Source organism: Schistocerca americana, chromosome 4 (genome assembly GCF_021461395.2).
Source record: "Schistocerca americana isolate TAMUIC-IGC-003095 chromosome 4, iqSchAmer2.1, whole genome shotgun sequence".
NCBI classification, from domain to species: Eukaryota; Metazoa; Arthropoda; class Insecta; order Orthoptera; family Acrididae; genus Schistocerca; species Schistocerca americana.
In genome coordinates this window covers 111,472,286-111,497,584 of record NC_060122.1, presented here as the reverse complement: position 1 = coordinate 111,497,584, position 25,299 = coordinate 111,472,286, and the positions used below count along the sequence as shown (strand labels likewise).

At 43.0% G+C, this 25,299-nt stretch overlaps 1 protein-coding gene across 7 annotated transcripts in view; it reads right to left on the bottom strand.

Annotated features, from left to right (window-relative positions):
• Positions 1-9,794: 9,794 nt before the first annotated feature.
• The window catches only part of LOC124613149 (adipokinetic hormone/corazonin-related peptide receptor variant I), a 381,190-nt gene continuing 365,685 nt past the window's right edge, over positions 9,795-25,299 (bottom strand). For 2 of the 7 annotated variants that reach the window (XM_047141769.1, XM_047141770.1), the window contains exons 8-9: positions 11,694-11,843; positions 9,795-11,471 (exon numbers count right to left, since the gene is read on the bottom strand). In XM_047141769.1, coding sequence (XP_046997725.1) covers positions 11,299-11,471; positions 11,694-11,843 — 323 coding nt within the window. In that variant the 3' untranslated portion in view covers positions 9,795-11,298. The remainder of the gene's footprint in view (positions 11,472-11,693; positions 11,844-25,299) is intronic. The other 5 variants (XM_047141771.1, XM_047141772.1, XM_047141773.1 and 2 more) reach the window with 3 other exon arrangements.

Here is a 25,299-nt window from a genome sequence, read left to right as displayed (position 1 = left end):
GATTGTGGCGTCCACATGTCACTGGAGGCGGGCGACGACGGCGTCAGTGATACGGCTTGTGGTATATAGTGCTGTGTCGACAGCTTGCAAGGTCTTTTTTTCTTTATTGTATTTTAATGCCTCACATAGGGCGGGCTGGCAGCAGCATAGGCACCGCTCTTCAGCCGAGAGACAGACAGTAGGTACAGAACATGGAGATATTTAAAACAACATAAAGGAGGAAATACGGAGAAACGGACATATAAAAGGGGAAACATAACGGAAGATAGCGTAAAAAACGGGGTGACTGTAAAATCGTGATAAAAATCTAAAAACTGTACACAAAAAACCACACACTGTGACAATTAAAAGAAACACAAGGTGAAGTATGACCGGAGCATAAAAGTAGCGAAGGGCGGCGTAGCACATAACAAGCACTGTGTACACGTCCAACACACGATTAAAATCACAAGTTCTGATGTCATGGGATAACAGCACCAAACAAAATGCTGACGTAGCACACTGACGATGAACAAACTGAGAGGATCTGCCAGGGGGATGGAGACGAGGGAGAAGGGAAGAAAGGGGGGCGGGGTGGTGCCAGAGTGGGGGAGAGGGGGGGGAGACTGTCGGGGGGCCCGACGAATGGGACCGGGGAGGGAAAGACATGGGAGGGAAACAGTCGAGAAGGGGGTGCAGAGATTCAGAGGGGGAAGGAGCAAAATCCGCTCTGGGAGAAGGAGGGGAGAGGAAAATGGGGGCCCTGGGGGGGGGGGGGGGGGAGGGAATAGTGCCAGGCTACAGTTGGAAGGAAGGATAGATGTCACGGCAAAGTTCAACATTCAGGAGGGGGAGGTGCTGGAAATTGCCCTGATGAAGTAGATGGAGGGTGTGCAGGTGGAGAGAGGGAGGGATACAGCGGTAGAAGCACGGCAATGGTCAGATGGTGGAGAGGAAGGAGAAAACCAGGGGATGGGGGAATCAAGCCTGTGGACAGAGGATGAGGATTTGTTGGAGGAAAAGGAGGAGGTGGGGGGAAGGGGTTGAGGTCATACTGGAGTCGAGTGGGGGAAGTAAGGCAGATACGGAAGACAAGGTGGAGTGTGTGGTATTCTAGGATTTGGAGGGCCTTATAAAACTTGGGGAGTGTGGTGGAGATCCAGGCAATGTTGGCATAACACAGGACAGGACAGATGAGGGATTTGTAGGTGTGGAGGATGGTGGAAGTATGTAATCCCAATGTCTGGCCGGATAGGGGTTTCAGGAGGCAGAGGTGGGAATGGGATTATCAGGAGGTGAGGGGTCCAGGGTGAGGTGATGGTGGAGGGTGAGGCCAAGGTATCTCAGAATGGGGGTGAGCTGGATGGACCACCATAAATGGTTAGGTAGAAATCATGGAGACGGAAGAGTGGTGCGGCCTATGATGATTGCCTGGGTTTTGGAGGGGTTGATACGAAGGAACCACTGGTTACACCAAGTGATGAATCATCAAGGTGGGTTTGGAGGCTGTGTTGGGACCGTTGAAGGGTTGAGTAGAGAGTGAGGAAGGAGGTGTCATCAGCATACTGAACGAGGTGGACAGGTGGGGGTGGCTTGTGCATATCTGCGGTGTACAGGAGATAGAGGAGAGCGGAGGGGATGGAGCCCTTGCGGACACCAGCAGTGGGTGGAGGATGGAGGGTGACATAGGAAGGACGGAGTGAGAGGAAGGAAGCGACCAGACGGACAAAATTGATAGGTAGTGCGTAGGTTTGGAGTTTAAAGAGGATACCGAGATTCCATAGATATCACGTCCCAAATCCTGTCCAGTTGAAATCCGCTATCACGATTTATTAGATTTTGTGCTAGGCATATTTCCACAGGTTCTTTAATTACTGAATCCCAAGAAGTTCTCGCTGGGGCCAAGATTTTCGTGGCAGAAAAATCCATAGCGTGTTCTGTGGTAATACGATGCTCAGCTATGGGCGACTTACTGGGCTGCGAAAGGCGACTATGGGATTCATGTTCAATGCACCTTTCATACACTGTGTATGTCGTCTGACCGATGTAAGCTTTGGTTCAAAATGGTTCAAATGGCTCTGAGCACTATGGGACTTAACATCTGAGGTCATCAGTCCCCTAGAACTTAGAATTACTTAAACCTAACTAACATTAAGGACATCATACACCAAACTGACCAGCCAATGTAAGCTTTGTCACACTGCTTCGTTACACAAGGCTTGGGACCCGGCCCCTAATTTCTTCTGAGAGAAGAAAGTTTATTCATAATGACACGTCTGGAGACATCTGACGTTTAGTTTTAGCGACACCGGCGCACATTCAGACAGACATGTAGTTTTTACCGTTACGCATGCGCCTGCGCGCCACAGAGAGAACAGTATTTCCAGAGGGCGCGGATTTCGATAGAGGACGCTCCTGCGACTGCCACCGATGCGCATGCGTTTCCGCTACAATTTTTGCTGTAAAAGCGACCCTGGGAGGTTTCAGTCTCCAGTGATGGACATTCACCTGAAGATGGCTACACGATTGCCGACCGAAATATCGTGGCAAGAAGTCAAGATGATCCGGCTGCAATACCGAAACCTCATCGAACTTTCAGTACGCCGGGAAGGCTTCAAGAATCACATTAGATGCATGCTTTTTCTTGAGATGGAGGAGATGAGTGTTTATTTTTACCTAGAAAGTCATGGACAAGGCAGGTGGCACTTAATGGCGCCAGTTCTGAGATGGCCAGCTTGAGCTGGCGTGTTAACATGGCAGAAGCCACCGCAGAGGACTCAGCCTGAGCCACGGGAGTTACTGGCCACAAGAGGTGAAAAACCTGGAGCAGGTGGCTTTTGCGTATTGTCCATGTAGCTAGAGGTAAAGAGAAAAAAAAAAGAGTTCTCACAACTTCTTTCACGGAATTATCTTGGAATGTGGGAGCAGCAATTGTTCCTGGACAAGGCGAAGTGCAGTCCACCATTTCGGCCTCATATTGTTTCCTGCTTCCGCTAAGATCGGTGTCGGCTTGACCAGTTAAAATATTCCGCGGAAGCACTGCTGGTGGCCGGAATGCTGTGGCGTTTCCTCCAGGTCACGTAGATGCTCTGGACTGTGCAGTTTCCTGTGCACGCAAAATAACAGCGTGTTGACTGTATCACAGTCCGTGATGTCAGAAATCTTTACTGCGGATGCCTGTCGATGTACGGCGATTGAAGGAACAGTTTTTTCCCGTCTTGCGGAGGGGGGCTGTACGGTCGTAGAGTGATGCGCATTGGCACAGGAGTGTTTTCAGAGTTTTCAATATGCGGTTTTAGTTTGTTGGTGCTAACTCCACACAGCGTTTACCACGACTTGGCAGACAGTGCGAGGAGACAGACATTATTTAGCGAACTGGAGACGAGATTTGGTAGCGTCCTCCAGAGGAGATCTGGGCACGAAGGTGTGACCGGACAGATTTTTTTTTTTCCCAGATTTATGGAACATGCATAACCCACTTTCTAACACTTTTGAGTGGGCGTATTATGACTAACTATCTCTACTATTAGCACTACAGGAGTGGTTTATTTATGCATGCAAGCTATCTAGTTATTAAGTAGCTTCGCTATATGTGAATCATCGGCCTCTTAGCCTCTCTGGAACGCTGCCAGAGAGTTGCCCGTCCCTAGCCACGTGGAGGCGGGCCGCTACTTCTAGAGAAACCACTCCATTTGTACTGCTCTTTTATTCCCCCCCACCACCATGCAGATCTAACTACAACTACTTGCTACTATTAGTCAAGACTTAAACAACGTAATATTTACATATTTACACTTGCGCATTAGATCCGAAGCGCACTTACTGTCTCCCAAGGTAGGCTTGCTGGGCCTCCCTTGAGATTTTGTTTACCAATTTAGCGAAATTGCTGAACAATTCGCTGTTTGTCAATATTTCGTGAACAATTCTTGTTCGCAGAAGCTGCCTCTCTACTGAGACAGCCTGTTCGTATATTGGGCACTCAAACACTATGTGTTCTGGCGATCCTTCGTGGGCACCACAGTCACACTCCGGTGTTGGCCTTTTCCCTATTTTGTGCAGGTACGTGGGGTAGGGACCGTGTCCTGTAAGGAAGTGAACTAGGCCCTGTGAGGGCTTTATTATCTTGTTCTTTAATCTTCCTCTCACTGTGGGTAGAAACCCGTGGACTCTGCGGCCTGTAGTGGACCCATCCCATTCGTCCTGCCAGATGTCAAGCACTCTTTCACGAATGGCTTTGACGCTTACCAGAGGACTGCCCATTATATTTTGCACCCTTTCAATGTTCTGTTTGTGCAGCCAGTAGAAGGCTGCGTGCTGCCTTATTATTAGGTCTAGTGGGCATAGACCCATAATTACCAACAGTGCATCTGTTGGACTTGTGTTGAATGCACCTATGCATCTCAACAGGACGTTCCTCTGTATTCGCCTGACAGCGGCGGCAGGCCGCACCAGAGCTAACCTGTGGGCCCACACACTGGATGCGTGCCCTACTATTGGTGCCAATATACTGTTATGATACATATTTATTGCCTTTGACGGCAGATGGAACCTTCTTTGTCCAATTGATATTATCTTATTGAACAGAGCTAAGGACTTTGTCGTTATTTGCTCAATAAGCGGAATGAAACTCCAATTCTCATCTAAATATACCCCAAGGTAACGGGCATATCTCTGTCGTGACACTGCTTGGCCATTAATTCTGACTGTTGGGTGTGACCGGACAAAAGGACTCGAAGTTACAATGAAATGAACACCCTTAGCTGCTTACAGGCGTTGACATACGTCAACGGGGACAGATGAAAATGTGTGCCCCGACCAGAACTCGAACCCGGGATCTCCTGCTTACATGGCAGACGCTCTATCTATCTGAGCCACCAAGGAAACAGAGGATAGCGCAACTGCAGAGTTTTATCTCTGGCACGCCTCCTGCGAAACCCACATTCTCAACGTATTGTCCTGCACTACATTCGTAGTGCCCCCGCCCATTATACTCGTTACTCGCGGCGCGTTGCCGATTCCCGTAAGAGTTCGGGCACTGTTTGTGCATTCACACAGAAGAAGAAGACGTCAAGTGGCCGGTGAGCATTAACTATATACACAGTAAGATGGTATCTGTCCTTTCGGACTATATATATATAGTTAAGGCTCACCGGCCACTTGACCATCTTTTTCTTCTGTGCGAATGCACAATCAGTGCCCGAACTCTTACGGGAACCGGCAACGCGCCGCGAGTAATGAGTATAATGGGCGGGGGCACTACGAATGTAGTGCGGCACAATACGTTGATAATGTGGGTTTCGCAGGAGGAGTGCCAGAGATAAAACCCTGCACTCGCACTATCCTCTGTGTCCTCGGTGGCTCAGATGGATAGATCGTCTGCCACGTAAGCAGGAGATCCCAAGTTCGAGTCCTGGTCGGGGCACTCATTTTCATCTGTCCCCGTTGACGTATGTCAACGCCTGTAAGCAGCTAAGGGTGTTCATTTCAATGTAATTTCATTCTAGCGAGCTGCATGGTCACCGATGGTATCTGTTCTTTCGGACATGTCCGAAAGAACAGATACCATCTTAGTATATAAAAAGGACTCGACGCCCAGGCGTGCTTTGCTGGGAATTGCACCTCACGTTTTCTACAAGTGTATGGTGAGCACCTCGCAGCACTGACACTAGGAATCTAGATTGAGTTCCCTTACTCAACTGCTCGCCCACAGCAGTAACGGTTGTTGTCCGATTCAAGCGCAGTGTAATAGTTTATTTCTGGGTAAAGTTAACAATCACCGTCATTCTTATTAATCACGGTCAGATGGTGTTACCCATTTAAAGTGACAATTAAGGTCGAGTCCTCACACTCGTGTCAGTTTCGTCAACTGCCAGTCAAATCACTTTACTTCACAAATATGAGACAGAGCGTAATGAATGTATTGTGTTGCCCCATGTTCCATTTAATTAATTTTTTTATGAATAAATCTGTCGCGGTATTTAATTCTATCTATTATTTAATCCTCTCCTCACCTCTGATTGTTTTACTTACCCATGTGGTAGTTTTGCAGTAAGAACACAGTGTGTCATCTTCAGTTTCACTATACATGCCAACGTTTTACAGTCACTTGCGTTAAATCCCATTGCGTTTAATTTTCAAAGTAGTGTCACTGAAGTGGTGGCTGTGTGTCTTAGAGTTATTGAGAGACAGAGGTTGATTAGAGGTACTCACATACCTGCCCACCAGAAAGACACATTGTAATGGTACGAACTTAATGTCTATACTACATGAACTATGAAATGTCACTATAGAGCTTAATGATACTTATACTTAAGCCACAAAAATATAATCAACTAAATCAGAAAGAAAGCCACTACTCCAACGATAGCTGCTGCCTCCTCAGCTGTTGTTGTTGTTGTGGTCTTCAGTCCTGAGACTGGTTTGATGCAGCTCTCCATGCTACTCTATCCTGTGCAAGCTTCTTCATCTCCCAGTACCTACTGCAACCTACATCCTTCTGAATCTGCTTAGTGTATTGATCTCTTGGTCTCCCTCTACGATTTTTACACTCCACGCTGCCCTCCAATACTAAATTGGTGATCCCTTGATGCCTCAACACATGTCCTACCAACCGATCCCTTGTTCTAGTCAAGTTGTGCCACAAACTTCTCTTCTCCCCAATCCTATTCAATACTTCCTCATTGGTTATGTGATCTACCCATCTAATCTTCAGCATTCTTCTGTAGCACCACATTTCGAAAGCTTCTATTCCTTTCTTGTCCAAACTATTTATCGTCCATGTTTCACTTCCATACATGGCTACACCCCATACAAATACTTTCAGATACGACTTCCTGACACTTAAATCTATACTCGATGTTAACAAATTTCTCTTCTTCAGAAACGCTTTCCTTGCCATTGCCAGTCTACATCAGCTATAATAGATGTTAGTTTTGTAGACTATACCGGGTGCTTCAGAAGTGATGGTCAGTAGGTAATGATCATTGGAAAAAAAATCAAGTAAACATGGGCCCTAAAACGCTTACCTTAAGAGCTATGAGCAATTCTTGATCTTCGATACTGTGAAACAAATATCTTCTACTGCAAGATCTTTGCTTTCCATGCTTTGGGAAGCGGTGGTATGGACCAAAACAAGGAAAAAACTCCAGTAAACATGTGCTCTAAAATGCATACCTTAAGAGCTGTGAGCACTTGTTCATCTTAGCTACTTTGAAACACAACATTTCTAATGAACAGTTACTCATAACTTTTAAGGTATGCATTTTAGAGCACATGTTTACTGGAATTTTTTTCTTGTTTTGGTCCCAAAATACGGAAAGCAAAGAACTTGCAGTAGAAGAGATTTGTCTCACAGTATCGAAGATCAAGAATTGCTCATAGCTCTTAATGTTTAGAACCCCTGTTTACTTCACTTTTTCGTTTCGAATGATCATTTCTGTCATATACCTGAATACTGACCATCACTTCTGGAACACGCTGTATATTAATTTATTAGAGTTTAAACATTAATACAGAATGTTTTTGGGGCTTGCTGAAGAATAGTGCATATGGTTAAGTGTGTGGTAGAGTGAGAAAGCTTGAGAAGTAATGATGAGAGATAGCAGGTCCTTTCTACTTGTCTTTCTTCCACTTTATTTACTCTCTCGAACTGATAATCACATGATCTATGGTCAGTGAGGTTAACAGAGAGAGTTGCCAATAGTTGTAATGGGAAATTCAATTGTAGCTAGACGCATGCCGTACTTGAGCGGGAGCAGATAGGCGCTTGTTTTTGATCCGGCACCCATGGATGTTGCAGGTGAGGCTTAATGGTGCCAGTTCTGAGAAGGCCAATCAGGCTGAGGTTCTAGCATGGTAGAAGCCATCGCGAGGAATTGGCATACCACGGTGGCCACTGGCCACAGGGAGTGAATAGGCCAGGAATAGATGGTCTCAGCATATTGTCCCCGAGGCAGAGGAAAAAAAAAAACTATTCTCACAACTTCTTTTGTACAGATGTCCAGGAATGTGAGAAGTAATTGTTCCTGGACAAAAAGCGAAGCTTAGTCCACCCACCGTGAGGGCTTCAATTTGTTTCCTGCTATCGCTAAGATCAGTATCAACCTGATCAGCGAAAACATTGAGCGGAAGCACTGTTGGCGGCCAGACAACGATTGACCGAGAATGCTGTGGAATTTTTCTCTTATCATGTAGACGCTACGGACTGCTCGTGCAAAATAAATGTGTTGACTGGTCTATGATCCGTGACGTCGTAAATCGTCAATGTGGGCATCTGTCAATATACTGGGATTGGAGCAACAGTTTCTTCCCGTCTTCTGAAGTGAGACTGTATAGTACACGAAATTGTCGCAGCAGTGTTTTTCGAGTTCTCAATTGGCTGTTTTAGTCTGTTGGTATGAACCCCATACAGAGCTTTCCGCGGCATGGCAGATAGTGTGAAAAGCCAAAGATTTGGTGGCGAACTGTGGAGGAATGCAGACGACATTTAATAGCGTCCTCCAGAGACTTTTTTTTTAGGGTTTGCGCATGAAGATGTAACTGAACAAACGAGAAGATATGATGGAGGCACACCATCTGTCTCGACGCTGAGGCGTGCTGGATACTGCGTTTCACATTTTCTGCAGGTGCATGGTGAATAATTTCAAGTGCACTGTAGCAGTGTGTTTTAGGTTTCAGTTCACAACCACTCTCATTTGTATTAATCACAATCAGATTGTGTTATTTATTTAAAGTCACAATTAAAGTCCAGTCATCACCCTTGGTTCAACTCCGTCAACCACCAAGCAGATCATTTTACTTTATGAACACGAGGTAGAGTGTAATCAATTTATTATGTTGACCTGTATTCCAAGTACCTCATTTTTTTATTAATAAATCTGTCATGATATGTAATTCTATCTATCATTCAAGTACACGAGATCCCATCTTCACATTTGATTATTTTACTTACTTATGTGGCAGACAATAGTAGTAGTATTGCAGTAAGAAATGTATTGTGTCATCTCTAGTTTCATTATACAGGGCAACTTTTTATAGTCACTTGCGTTAAAATCCGTTGCATTTAATTTTGTAGTGTCACTGAAGTGGTGGCTCTGTGTCTTAGAGTTATTCAGAGACAGAAGTTCATTAGTGGCACCCACATGTCTGCCCAACTGAGAGACGTAATGATACGAACTTGATGTCTGTTCTATATGAACTATGCACTGTCACTAGATAGCCTAAGGACATTTACACATAAATGAGCATAGTATAATCAACTAAATCAGAATGGAAGCCGGTTCTCCTTAGAAGCCTGCTATCTCATCAGCTATACCAGATGTTAATTTTGTATATATTTGTATTTAGATCTCTTGTATAGCTTAATCTAATTTTTGACAAATCTTGGTACTTAAATGTTCCTTTACAATAATTCACAAATGATTTTCTTTTGGTTACACAGTAACCTTTCTCTGTCCACTGTGAGTACCTGCTTGAAAGAATTTAAGATCAGATTTCACTCAGCTTTAATTGCTTTTAAAGTCATTGAAAAAATTTCATGTACATCATTGTTTCAATGTTCTTCAGGACATATGTCGTCAAAATCAGGAATCAAAATTATATTATGATTTCAGTATATCATAGCATACATATAATCTAATATTTAAAAATCTGAAAATAAGAGGACTGTTTGCTTTTACACTCATTTTGCATTTCTTCATGCAGCACAAGAACTATCGATGGTGAATAGATGACCATTGCTATATACAACAAACTCAAAGTGCTGCTAGAAGATCTCCATTAGGTAGCTCTTTTTTACATGAGACATAACAGAAGTATTCAGGAATATTCATGAAAATTTATTTAATTTGTTTTCAGAGTACATTGTACAAACTGACCATTTCTAGTCAGGAAATTCACATAATATGTGTCAATTCAGTCTCTCATTCCAATGAATGTGAACATTTCACAAGTTTACACAGAAACACACACGGAAACACATGTACACACACAGGAGGAAATTATTTCTGAATAACTGTTATTAATAACAATCTATTTCCCACAGTTACTTTTTGTAGACAATGTTGCTTTTACACATTATGTTCAACATCAAAAGCACAGATTAATATAAACGTTTAAAATAAAATTTTAATGGCTCCATATATATTCATTGGCATAAATTTATTGTAAAAATGTGGCACAGAACTGATTGTTTTTCATGTGAATTTTGATGTAAAAGTTGTTCCAAAGACATACAAACAATGTTTGCTTTGCATTATAACTGTCATTCAACAATGTGATGTGTCTATACTTCATGTGCTTTTAAAAAATGATGTACTGGTAAGTTTTTATTATTCATTTTGATCCAAATTTACAGTGCACTTTCTGCAAACATTCATCAGAAAAGGTACAAGTGTATGGAAAAGTAATCTTCTGGATCATATGCCTTCAAGTTATGAACAATCTCATGGAATGTAAAGTGGTTAATTTACCCTATGATCAACCTACATTGAACTATTGAGAAAAGGTGACATTCAAAGTCATTTGCATTATTAACAAGGTGGTAAGTATTACATGGTGAACAAAAAAATAATAGTCTTACACAAATTATAACTGATGGAGAATTCGATTATAGGACTGGAAAAATGTTTTGGACACCTTTAATAGTTACCCATAAAATAGTAAAAAAGTACACTTTAAAGACTAGAGAATACATTGAACATGTCACGTTAATTAGAAAAGTATGCTGAAACATTTGAAGACACATTTATCGATATTTCTTCTTTTCTGTACAAAATAAAAATATACAAGTCATGTCTTTCTTTGGTGGAGACTATATATGTACACCACATAAATCACAAACTTGTAACAGTTATTTGTGATGCACACAATTTTACAATGAGTATTTCTTTCTTGTTACTAAGATGCACACTGTATAGTGTTCTCCAACATATTTCACTGCAATGTGCAACTGATAGACATGATTACACCCTTGTGAACGTCAAGTAATACAGTTTGCTTATTTATCTCTTACAAATTACCTTCAGTAGGCGATGATAATATTTTTAGTGGTTACGTGTGGTGTGTCTTGCACATCAACGATGGTTGACATTATAAATCACAGTGCATAATAAGAACTTGTGACAAAACAATCTCAGGTCATTTGTTTCAAAGACATGGGCCTCATTACAGGAGCAACACATACAAGATATTACACTAAATGTACACTGTACAGGAATGTGTCACTGTGATGGAGTTTTCACTGTCACAGTACAACACTTGAAGGGTATTTTGCCTATTGACAGCTTGCCTCAAAGGTACACATTGTGCTAGTTTGCAGCATCAGGCGGGAGTCACCTTGCCTCCGTTGTTCTGTCTGTCGCCCCGCAGCTTGAACACACGTAAGGACGATCGGCCGCTCTTGGGGGAACCTTGGGGGGTCTCTTCCAGCTGACTAGACAAATCACTTTCACGCCGCGACCACTGTGAGACGTGACTTGTTGCTGTTTCCCTTTCTGCAAAAAGTAAACAAGTTAATTACATGCAGGCCATTCTCAACTGTTTCTCACTTGTGTAAGATATTGTATTTTGTCAGATTAGCTATTTTCAAACAATGCTCTTTTCTTTGGCTATAATTTATATATTAATAATAACTTTAGCCATTTTGGTAGTTAATTTGATCACATTCATGTTGAATGTGGGTTTACGGAATGAAATACTTTGTGTTGATATATTACCAGGCAAGGTGTGTATGCTGTTTTCTGCCTGTCTTGGATTCGTACTGTGTCGTGTGTGACAGGTAGGACTGCCTTCCGCTGACTCTCCATAGAAGTGCACAGAGTGTACTATGAATAAAGGGCCTGGCCGCTTTCTTCTGTATTGCTTACCTAAAAATAAAATTGTTCCCAAATCTATTGGCTGTAGTAAACGGCTCAGAAAATAACATAATGTCCAACTTTTTTGACCTACGTTTCCTTACGAATGATTATTCAAGATCTAGTCCTGACTGACATTTTTTGGTACTATTTTTCATTGACAAACTCACAAGAGGACTCCAAGATTGGAATAAATTCAGCTGTTTAATGCGATTAGATGAGTACTTATAAGCCACTACTAGATTTACCATTCATGCATACAGTTACTTATTACGAGCATAATTTTTTCAAGGTTCAAGATCTTAACTCTAATTGAATGAATTATTACATAGTAATGCCTCGTATAACAGTTTTTGCCCTTTATAATGAGGTATATATAACACAGGTAACTTGGCAAATTTTTTTGCACCACTATCAAATATTTCATCTACAGCTTTAACTTTGGTGAAAATGCAGCTCAGTTTATTTTAGATCAAATCTACTGAAAAAATTTCTCAGTGTATAATGCCTTAACATTTATTATACAGGTGTAGATTTTCGTTTTATGAATGTTTATTACGTTTCACTTACGTTTATTTTTGAACAAAAATCACATTATATAAATTGTAAAATTATTAAAACTTCCTTTCAGTAATAAATAAGTAGAATAGACTTTATGAAAACAACTATATTATTTAATTCATGTGACCAACTTTAGAACTTATTTTTTTAAGTCCTGATAAGTTTAGCATGACGAGATCTGTAAAGAATGAGTATCATACAGTTTCTTCTAAAGAACATTGCATATAATGAAATCATTTTTTTGCTATTGGTGGGGAGGAACTAACTACTTTAAAATATAGATAACCATAGTGAAAGCTGCTCTGAAAGGGGATGTAAGGCTGAGAGATTCTGAGATAATGGCAAATTTCAGTCTGGGTGATAAATGGCGACAAAAAGAGATTTGTTTAGGAATAATCTACAGTTCAGTGGAGATGGGAATCATGTTATGTAGAAATTGCACGTTAGTGTTTTGCTGTGATTACAGCACCTTTCGGAATTCACTGTTACAAACTGGGAGATAATGGAATAAGAATTTGGGCAGGGATAAATGAAGTGAAAGCCACCGGTTAAAAAAAAAAGAAAAACATTACACTTGGAAGAAATATGCACTGGATGCCATCTTCAATTGACGACATTTATGGGGCTCTTATGACAATCAAATGGATTCGCTCAATGAACCGAACATTAGATTCCTGTCTGTGGACGGTATCCCAAGGTGGGTAGGACATACGACTTTCGTTACAACACTGTACACAGTGGCTTCGTGAAGACGGAAGTGAAATTTCATAGGTAAATACATCCATACTCAGGTGTGGTGTCATGCATTTCTGGAAGATAATTGTGTTTTTTCCATTGTGAAGTGTTGGTGAATAGAGTAGAATGAAAGTAGTAGTTGAAGGGCAGAAATAGAAAGTTCAGCTGTAGCGAGCATATTTTGAAGTCAGAAAACTACAACATTCAGTGTGATGAGACCCAGGCCGTGGTAACCAGCAGGGAGTATTAGGATGAGCTGTACGGAGAGGTAGCAGACTCCCATACATTACGCTAGGCAACAATTGGAAAGAGGAAGGTGTTCGGTTGAATGGCATTTGGTTTCCACTGCACTGGTATTCCCCCGTAGAACAACAGGGGAGTGACATCATTCTGCTGAATTCCCCGCTCGTTTTTCTCAATCAAAGACCGTCTGTCAGCATGTGACAAATATCTAAATAATGCTTCAGCAGAAGACTGTTTGTACATAATAGTCTACATTTTCGCGTAATAAAAGTTGATCCTGTTGTGAACAAAATGCACACTTTTTAATCAATAATTTTACATATACAAGCTGAGTACCTGGCCGGGTGTGAATTCATTGCAGTCTTCTATTAGTCCATCTCCAACTCAGCCTCTCCCTATCCACCTCCTCCTCCCCCGCTTTTTGTCCATCTCCTCGTCTCCCTCTCTCTGTTTGTCTGTTTCTTCCACCTCTCTGTTTCTCCACGTCTTCCTCCCCTACACTTCTCTGTCCCTCACCCCCACCCCAGTAGAGGCTGGTGGTTCTTACCCGCGCAATATTTCTTTCAATATAGCAAATAACAGGTGTACCAAGTTTGGTCGAAATCACTGCAGGGGTTTACGAGGAGCTTTTTTACCCACGGCTTCACCCGTGTGCGCACATATCACATACATTTAAAAAATATTTAACATATTTCACACATATTTGTACGCATGTTTTACGTCTATCTCTTACGAATTTTGCCCTGCAGTTTCGTTTTCACGCAGATCAGCGTTTATGATGTCTTATTTCCGAAACTGTGTGTCATACAAATAATTTTGTCGGTACATTTCGCGGCATCTGCATCTACGTTACATTCATACTCTGCAAACCCCCGTGAGGTGCATGTCAGAGAGTAGGTCCCATTGTACCAGTTACTAGGGTTTCTTCCCGTTCCCTTCAAGTATGGAGCGCTTTAACAATGATTGTCTGACTGCCTCTGAGCGGGCAGTAATTATTGTAATCTTATCCTCACGATCTCTGTGTGAGTGATATATAGAAGGTAGTAGTGTATCCCTAGAGTAATCATTTAAAACCTTTTCTTGAAACTTTGTTAGTAGACTTTCTGGGGACAGTTAGCTTCAAGGACTTGCTAATTCAGTTTCTTCAACATCTCTGTACCACTTTCACACGGGTCAAACAAACCTGTGATCATTCTTGCTGCCCTTCTCTGTATACGTTCAACAACCTCTGTTAGTCCTACCTGGTACCGGTTCCACACACATGAGCAGTATTCTAGGATGGATCGCACAAGAGATTTATAAGCAATCTCCTTTGAGACTGATTACACTTCCCCAGTATTTTATCAATAAACCTGGTGTACCTACAACTGAGCCTATGTGATCATTCCATTTCATATCCCTGCAAAGTGCTACACACTGGTATTTGTATGAGTTGGTCGACTCCAACACTGACTCACTGATACCATGGCCATAGGATACTACGTTTTTTCGTTTCGTGAAATGTACAGTTTTACATTTCGGAAGATTTATATCAAGTTGCCAATGTTTGAACCACTTTGAAAATGATCAGCGTCTGTATGTTGTGCAATTTCTTTCTGACTATGCTTCATTATAGATAACTGCATCATCTGCAAAAGTCGGAAGTTACTATTAATATTGTCTGCAAGATCATTACTATATAACATGAACAGCAAGGGACCCAATACACGTCCCTGGGATGCTCCTGAAGTTATCTCTGCATGTGTCGATGACTTTCCATCCGCATCCTACTTACCTAGAAATCCTCACTCCATTCACAAACCTCACTTTTGGATTATAAACATAGTTTTGGAGTGAGTGAGATGCTTTTGAGATATACAGAAATGCTGCACTGTCTGATTACCTTGATCCATGACTTTCAGTATGTCGTGTGAGAAAAGTTTGAGTTGGTTTCCCAAGATCGATGTTTCCGTAGCGCTTGCTAGCTGGCATGGAGGAGGTCATTCCGTTAGAGATATTATGTCTGAGCTCAGAATATGTTCTAAGACTGTACACCAAATCGATGTCAAGGAAGTTGGACGGTGGTTTTGTGGATCACTTTTACTACCCTTCTTGTAGACGGGTGTGACCTGTGCTTTCTTGCAACTACTGGGCATGGTTTTCTGTTCGATGGATCTACGATAGATTACAGTTAGAAGAGGTGCTAACTAAGCAAATTTGGATGCCGTCTGAAAAATGTGTTGCGATTAGGGTTAGTAGTGAAGAAGTAATGAATCGAAACCTCATGCTTCATGCCGCAGTTTTACTGCATGAGTAGCGCAAATGCAGTAAGCGGTAAACGTTCTTCCTCTCATCATTTTGTGGGAGGGTGTTAGCTGGAAAAAAATTCTTAAAGGTTTGAAATTATGGCGTAAATTTTGTTGCAAGTGGCTAAGTGGTGTCATCATCACATTCTGCATGAGTAAAGTCTGGGTATTTGCGCGTCGTCAGCTATACTTCTATTTCACCTCCACCAACACCTTTTTGAGAGGTAAGTGGTTCTTGATCTCACAGCACTTCTTTCTAGACAGTAAGTGATGTGAGAACCAAGTTTGATTCAAATAGATCCAGTAGTTTAGGAGGAGATTGTGAAAAATACATACATACACTTTTATAATATGTACAGAGTATCTTTATCAGCTTTCATAATGTCTTTCAAGTTTTCACAAGTCGTTTCCCTGTTATAAATTATCCTCAACGTTACTAATATTTACTGGACGTCAGAACCACATCGTCTTATTGGCAGTGACATAACAGGTTACGTGAAGGATACTTTACGTGAACTGAGTCCACCAAACGTGATACGAGAGAACTGGTCAACATATTTTTGACATAGCGTTTACAGCAACTGAAGCATCACATTTCAAGTATAAGACTGAAATGCACCAGTGGGACAACATTATGCCCACCTAATCAGTAGCGTGTCAGTCCACTTTTGGGACACAATACAGCACGTTTCCGGAGGAAGGCGGCCTCAGATGTCTAGACACACAGAGGTCACGCAGTTCCTGTGAATTACAGGCCCGTGGTTTCTGGGCGCGGAGTTCTCGCCTGATAACGTCCCAGATGTGTTTGATATGGTTCAGATCAGGCGAACCTGCTGGCGAAGACATCAAGGTGAGTTCACTATCACGCTCCCGAAATCACTGTAACATGATACTGGACTTGTGAGACGGACAGTTACGCTGCTGGAAAATGCCATTGCCATCGGAGAAGGCCTCAAGCAAGAAGGGCTACAGGTTCACGTAGTTCATAGCCGTGATGGTACCTTCGACTACTGGCACAGGTGCCATTAAAACTCAGGTGAGTCCCCACAGCCCTCTGCATCACACCGACCCAACTACCAGAGCCCGCGGCGCGGTGCATGTTTCGAGCAGCCTTTAGCTTTGATGACGGCGTATCTGGACACGACCATCGAGCCTATATAGGAAACGGGTGACTTTGATTACGTAACGCGGTCATAACGGACTTAGACTCTGCAGTTTGAAAAAATTCGAAAACATAGTGCCGCACTGCCCGTTAAGCGCCTAGCGAGTCGGTGACGTTACCCGCCCGACTTGGCTCGGCGCACCAGGGTACGCGCACACCTGAAGAGACTAGTGAGCGCGTATGACCAATGAAATCGTAACTGACGAGGTCATTGGCTAAATACTGGAGCACCACATAGTGGAAGTCACCCGGGGAGGGCCACGTTCAACAACGTGCGTTGAACGGCGGGTTCCAAAATACTTGTGCCTGCACCAGCGTTGCATTATGTCCTTAAGGGGACCTGGACCTCATGGACTGTAGCTTTTACTAGTACTCTGAAATTTAATATCTCAAGAACATTAATAGATATTGGAATAAGACTATAACCAATTAATTAGTATATTATTGCTTGCACGTGAAAAAAATTAGACTTTTATCTTATGTACCGTATTACATAAAGTTTATATTTGAGGAACACTGTACTTCGCCATTGTTTAAAATAAAAGGTCAAAAAAAATTTTGTTCTTTTAATTACTAACTCGCTGGAACAGCAAACCAGGAAATATGTTCTTTTGTATGGCATTAAAAAAACTTTTTTTTTTTAAAAAATCAACTGTCTAAATAATTTAAGGACATACGACACACTCCACCTTAAAATATTTAATACCTTGTTGAATATTGTATTTCACTGTGTAGGAAGCACTATATTACTATTCGTGCAAAAGTTTGTTTTGTAGCTTTAATACTGGATAAAATAAGGGTACCTGAGTATGCAAATACGTTGATTCCGGGAAGCTGGAACTAAAGATTTGCATATCATTTTCTTCTCAATATAACATGTCAAAATATCACCGCTCTATAATATTGTTGATTCTGAGTGTCCTTTTCATCTTATTTAGTTTTCTTTCTTTTGTTTGGTATTCTGGCCTCCTTTGTCACGCTCTCAGTAGCTTTTACAGCTTCAGCGATAGGTTACCTGTCCACTTGTAGCAGCTCACTTTCCATATTGGCCCCAGTTTTGATGCCTATTCTGCACTTTGCTTTTAACCTGCTTGTTATTTCATCATTAAAACATATTATGCCGTCCATCAGACCAATATGAAAAGCTGACATGCGAACAAAAGCAGTTTTTGACAAGCGTTCACGAATGCAACTACTGAAGCTTTCATTCGGATTCTGTGTTTTGCCATGTAAACATTTTTCCATGAATTTAGAATTGAAAGGTCTCTATGTATTGGCTTTAATTCTACCATTACAACTTCTGGCGCCGCGCAGGTGGCCACGCGGTTTGAGGCGCCACGTCACGGACTGCGCGGCCCCTCCCGCCGGAGGTTCGAGTCCTCCCGCGGGCATGGTGTGTGTTGTTCTTAGCACAGCTTAGTTTAAGTTAGTTTAAGTAGTATGTAAGTCTAGGGACCGATGACCTCTGCAGTTTGGTCCCTTAAGAGCTCACACACACACACACACACACACACACACACACACACACAAACAACTTCTGGCTTGCGGTGTGTATGTGTATGCTTTTATCCATTTGGCTGACACCTATTATACTTTGACAAGAAAGTGTTTCCTTTTGGACTGAGGTCGTTCTGTGGATGTTCGTCAGTTGGATACTCTGTGAAACAGAGTTGCCCAGAGTGTTTTTCTCATTTCACTGACATTTTCGCTGTTTCTCCTGATGGCTAGACCATAATATTCTGTGAGGTTTTCTATTTCTGATTTGGTGAGTGTCTTATCCAGCAATTGGTTTGCCATCAAATAGTCTTTTTTTCCTGTCATGTAATTGCAGAGTTTCCTAAGTCTTGGCCTCATTCTCTTCTGTACATGACCTATAAATTCCATTTTTTAAAATTTCAGTTTCAGCACATGGTTTAGCAGCCACAACGCTATTGAAACCTTTAGAATCTACGTTACCATGGTAGTGAGTATCACACACCACGTCTAGAAACTGACCTGTTAAAAATAGAGACTACTACTTGCTTTCCACACCACCACTGAAACCTTCGAAGTTTTCATCACATTTGTGTTCATTTGTCTTATTGGCACAACCTTGGCAATGTTTTGCAGGTATTCATAGTCTAGCACCTTACCTCTACCTACGGATGTAACTGTGACAATTCTAGTCAGTGATGTATCGCAACTCCTCTGACAGGAACCACCCAATGCAGCATCAATATCAGTAGACTGACAAACATCTACAATTCCCTTCTGTCAGGGCATCATGCAAACATTTGTAATAACTCTCAAATTTGACAGGTGGAGGTGCGAGCTCCATCATAGCACAAAGTATCTGGGCTGCTTTTCTTCCCTTCCTAGTACACCTCATGGCATAAGCAAGGCGAATATCCACTTCATTATAGTTTGTGCATGTTACAGGAGATGTCACTGTACATTTCGTTGATTTACACTCTTGACTACAATTTTGCTGGCAAGGTGACTTGTCATACAAATGTCATCACTAAGCGCACGGGATTTTTTACTACTTCAGTATTCACATTTGGCAACAGGCAAATGCAATTTTGAAAGTCTGTACTTGCTAATTAAAATGTGACCGTTATTTCTGTGGTGTCGCCGCCAGACACCACACTTGCTAGGTGGTAGCTTAAATCGGCCGCGGTCCATTTAGTACATGTCGGACCCGCGTGTCGCCACTGTGTGATCGCAGACCGAGCGCCACCACAAGGCAGGTCTCGAGATACGGGATAGCACTCGCCCAGTTGTACGACGACTTTGCTAGCGACTACACTGACGAAGCCTTCTCTCATTTGCCGAGAGACAGTTAGAATAGCCTTCAGCTAAGTCCATGGCTACGACCTAGCAAGGCGCCATTAACCTTATCTGAAGAGAGTCTTATTTGTATTATCAACAGCGATGTACCACAACATGGAATAAAGTTAAGTATTTGAGGAGCTGCATACTTTTCTTATTAGCATTCATTCCTTATCCTGTTCCAGAATTCACGCCCGTCTGCGTTAGATAGCGTGCATTTAGGCCGCCTCTATCTACAAGGTGTTGGCACATTTACCAACACAACAATTTCGACTATTTACAGCACCAACATCTTGTCCATTTTCGGTAAACTTCACTGTGGCGTAACAATTTCTTCATTTCTACGGTTTCCAACAACACGCTTGTAGTGATTACCGTAAAATTTACTACTGCAGTTAAACCTCTTCGTTTTTGGCGTTCTACGATGTAAAAGGGTTGACATAACCAGTCACAACAACAAATTTACAACACGAACGCACGCGAAAAACGTCGTATTGACAGAAAGATCTACTGCAATAACTCCTTTCTCATATTACATTCGATGACTTCTCCAAAGATATTACACAAACGAGTTGCAACGGAAATAGCTGCTCCAAAATTAAATAACGAGACAGTGTAGGCATGGTTTGATGTTTGACACTGGCGTGACAGCTAGGCATTCATAATTAAAGTATATATTACTAGAATCAGGAAGACTCGCAGAATTATCTGAATAAAAAATTACTTTTTCGGCTCTCAATGACGTCCAGGTCCCCTTAAGTATGCCGAAGATCTCTGCTGATCCGTCCTCACCTACTGGAAACTCTCCAACGTCCACGTTCTGTGAAGAAGTGTAGATGTACAACACCGGGTCATCCACTCGTGGTGCCACAGTCGTTCGGCAACTTTCCAGTACATCCTCACGACAGCAGCGCGCGAACAGCTGACCAGCCTTCACCGTTTCCGAGATGTTCGTTCGCGCTGCCGGGCCACAGCAATCCGTCCTTTATCAAAGGCGCTCACGTCAGTGGATTTACCCATTTGTGACCCGCATCCTCGCTAGAATTGTTCCCCAGTCGTCTCTGCTCCACGGGGTTTATATGCATTTGTTACATCTACATCTACATGACTACTCTGCAATTCACATTTAAGTGCTTGGCAGAGGGTTCGTCGAACCACAATCATACTATCTCTCTACCATTCCACTCCCGAACAGCGCGCGGGATAAACGAACACCTAAACCTTACTGTTCGAGCTCTGATTTCTCTTACTTTATTTTGATGATCATTCCTACCTGTGTAGGTTGGGCTCAACAAAATATTTTCGCATTCGGAAGAGAAAGTTGGTGACTGAAATTTCGTAAGTAGATCTCGCCGCGACGAAAAACGTCTTTGCTTTAATGACTCCCATCCCAATTCGCGTATCATATCTGCCACACTCTCTCCCCTATTACGTGATAATACAAAACGAGCTGCCTTTTTTGCACCCTTTCGATGTCCTCCGTCAATCCCACCTGGTAAGGATCCCAAACCGCGCAACAATATTCTAACAGAGGACGAACGAGTGTAGTGTAAGCTGTCTCTTTAGTGGACTTGTTGCATCTTCTAAGTGTCCTGCCAATGAAACGCAACCTTTGGCTCGCCTTCCCCACAATATTATCTATGTGGTCTTTCCAACTGAAGTTGCTCGTAATTTTAACACCCAGGTACTTAGTTGAATTGACAGCCTTGAGAATTGTACTATTTATCGAGTAATCGAATTCCAACGGATTTCTTTTGGAACTCTTGTGGATAACCTCACACTTTTCGTTATTTAGCGTCAACTGCCACCTGCCACGCCATACAGCAATCTTTTCTAAATCGCTTTGCAACTGATACTGGTCTTCGGATGACCTTACTAGACGGTAAATTACAGCATCATCTGCGAACAACCTAAGAGAACTGCTCAGATTGTCACCCAGGTCATTTATATAGATCAGGAACAGCAGAGGTCCCAGGACGCTTCCCTGGGGAACACCTGATATCACTTCAGTTTTACTCGATGATTTGCCGTCTATTACTACGAACTGCGACCTTCCTGACAGGAAATCACGAATCCAGTCGCACAACTGAGACGATACCCCATAGGCCCGCAGCTTGATTAGAAGTCGCTTGTGAGGAACGGTGTCAAAAGCTTTCCGGAAATCTAGAAATGCGGAATCAACTTGAGATCCCCTGTCGATAACGGCCATTACTTCGTGCGAATAAAGAGCTAGCTGCGTTGCACAAGAACGATGTTTTCTGAAACCATGGTGATTACGTATCAATAGATCGTTCCCTTCAAGGTGATTCATAATGTTTGAATACAGTATATGCTCCAAAACCCTACTGCAAACCGACGTCAATGATATAGGTCTGTAGTTAGATGGATTACTCCTACTACCCTTCTTATACACTGGTGCGACCTGCGCAATTTTCCAATCTGTAGGTACTGATCTATCGGTGAGCGAGCGGTTGTATATGAGTGCTAAGTAGGGAGCTATTGTATCAGCGTAATCTGAAAGGAACCTAATCGGTGTACAATCTGGACCTGAAGTTGCTTCGCAACCCCTAAGGTATCTACTTCTAAGAAACTCATGCTAGCAGCTGTTCGTGTTTCAAATTCTGGAATATTCCATTCATCTTCCCTGGTGAAGGAATTTCGGAAAAATGCGTTCAATAACTCCGCTTTAGCGGCACAGTCGTCGGTAACAGTACCATCGGCACTGCGCAGCGAAGGTATTGACTGCGTCTTGCCGCTTGTGTACTTTACATACGACCAGAATTTCTTCGGATTTTCTACCAAATTTCGAGACAATGTTTCGTTGTGGAACCTATTAAAGGCATCTCGCATTGAAGTCCGTGCCAAATTTCGCGCGTCTGTAAATTTTAGTCAATCTTCGGGATTTCGCGTTCTTCTGAACTTCGCATGCTTTTTCCGTTGCCTCTGCAACAGCGTTCGGACCTGTTTTGTGTACCATGGGGGATCAGTTCCATCTGTTACCAATTTATGAGGTATGAATCTCTCAATTGCTGTTGCTACTATATCTTTGAATTTGAGCCACATCTCGTCTACATTTGCATAGTCAGTTCGGAAGGAATGGAGATTGTCTCTTAGGAAGGCTTCTAGTGACACTTTATCCGCTTTTTTAAATAAAATTATTTTGCGTTTGTTTCTGGTGGATTTGGAAGAAACGGTATTGAGCCTAGCTACAACGACCTTGTGATCACTAATCCCTGTATCAGTCATGATGCTCTCTATCAGCTCTGGATTGTTTGTGGCTAAGAGGTCAAGTGCGTTTTCGCAACCATTTACAATTCGCTTGGGTTCGTGGACTAACTGCTCGAAATAATTTTCGGAGAAAGCATTTAGGACAATCTCGGAAGATGTTTTCTGCCTACCACCGGTTTTGAACAAGTATTTTTGCCAACGTATCGAGGGAAGGTTGAAGTCCCCACCAACTATAACCGAATGAGTGGGGTATTTATTTGTTACGAGACTCAAATTTTCTCTGAATTGTTCCGCAACTATATCATCGGAGTCTGGGGGTCGGTAGAAAGAGCCAATTATTAACTTAGTTCGGCTGTTAAGTATAACCTCCACCCATACCAATTCGCACGGAGTATCTACTTCGACTTCACTACAAGATAAACCACTACTAACAGACACAAACACTCCACCACCAATTCTGCCTAATCTATCTTTCCTGAGACTTCGTAAAAATTTCTGCAGAACTTATTTCAGGCTTTAGCCAGCTTCCTGTACCTATAACGATTTCAGCTTCTGTGCTTTCTATTAGCGCTTGAAGCTCAGGGACGTTCCCAGCACAACTACAACAATATACAACTACAATTCCGACTGTTCCTTGATTCAAGCACGTCCTGTATTTGCCATGCACCCTTTGAGATTGCAGCCCACCCCGTACTTTCCCGAGGCCTTCTAACCTAAAAAACCGCCCAGTCCACGCCACACAGCCTCCGCTACCCGCGTAGCCGCCAGCTGAGTGTAGTGAACTCCTGACCTATTCAGCGGAACCCGAAACCCCACCACCCTATGGCGCAAGTCAAGGAATCTGCAGCCAACACGGTCGCAAAACCGTCTGAGCCTCTGATTCAGACCCTCCACCCGGCTCTGCACCAAAGGTCCGCAGTCGGTTCTGTCAACGATGCTGCAGATGGTGAGCTCTGCCTTCATCTCGTAAGCAAGACCGGCAGCCTTCACCAAATCAGATAGCCGCTGGAATCCAGAGAGAATTTCCTCAGATCCAAAGTGACACACGTCATTAGTGCCGACATGTGCCACCACCTGCAGCTGGCTGCACCCTGTGCTCTTCATGGCATCCGGAAGGACCCTTTCCACATTAGGAATGACTCCACCCGGAATGCACACGGAGTGCACACTGGATTTCTTCCCCCCCCCCCCCCCCCCCCCCCCTTAGCCGCCATATCCCTAAGGGGCCCCATTACGCGCCTAACATTGGAGCTCCCAACTACCAATAAGCCCACCCTCTGTGATTGCCCGGACCTTGAAGACTGAGCATCATCCTCTGAAACAGGGCAGGCAGCTGCATCTGGCTCAGCCAGAGACAGTGCCTGAAACCTGTTTGTCAGACGCACCGGGGAGGCTTTCTGATCAGCCTCCGGGGACGTCTTTCGCTGCCTGCCACGCCTTGGAATGGCCTCCCCATCAGACACAGGCGAGGGCTCAACCCCACTGCAGACAGCAACCAGGGCAACCACAGCGGCAGACCGATCTGGGGACAGACGGGACGAGGTTGACATCCCCGTGATACCCAAGTCCGGCTCCCCACAGTGGTGCCCATTGGCAACAGCCTCAAGCTGCGCGACCGAAGTCAGCGCCGCTTGCAGCTGTGAGCGAAGGGATGCCAACTCAGCCCTCATCCGAACACAGCAATCACAGTCCCTGTCCATTCTAATCGATGTTGAACAACAGCTACTGAAACACGAGTCAGTGCCTAGATAACGCAAGGGAAACACGCAAAGAATGTATTAACTAACCTGTACAAATGCCTAACGACGGCGCTACAATCTGCCTGAATTTACGATTACAGTAACTAAAACTCGAAATTACACCTCCTATACGAAACTCACACGCAATTTAAGTATGAATCTACGAAGTAAACACTAAAGCGCGATGCTACAACTCTCAAATACTATAATACGCCCGAAATTTATGAATTAAACAATGCAAGTACCAAAAACACGCAAAGAAATTAAGAATTAAACTGTTGTTGTTGTGGTCTTCAGTCCTGAGACTGGTTTGATGCAGCTCTCCATGCTACTCTATCCTGTGCAAGCTTCTTCATCTCCCAGTACCTACTGCAACCTACATCCTGAATCTGCTTAGTGTATTGATCTCTTGGTCTCCCTCTACGATTTTTACCCTCCACGCTGCCCTCCAATACTAAATTTGTGATCCCTTGATGCCTCAAAACATGTCCTACCAACCGATCCCTTCTTCTAGTCAAGTTGTGCCACAAACTTCTCTTCTCCCCAATCCTATTCAATACCTCCTCATTAGTTACGTGATCTACCCACCTTATCTTCAGCATTCTTCTGTAGCACCACATTTCGAAAGCTTCTATTCTCTTCTTATCCAAACTGGTTATCGTCCATGTTTCACTTCCATACATGGCTACACTCCATACAAATAC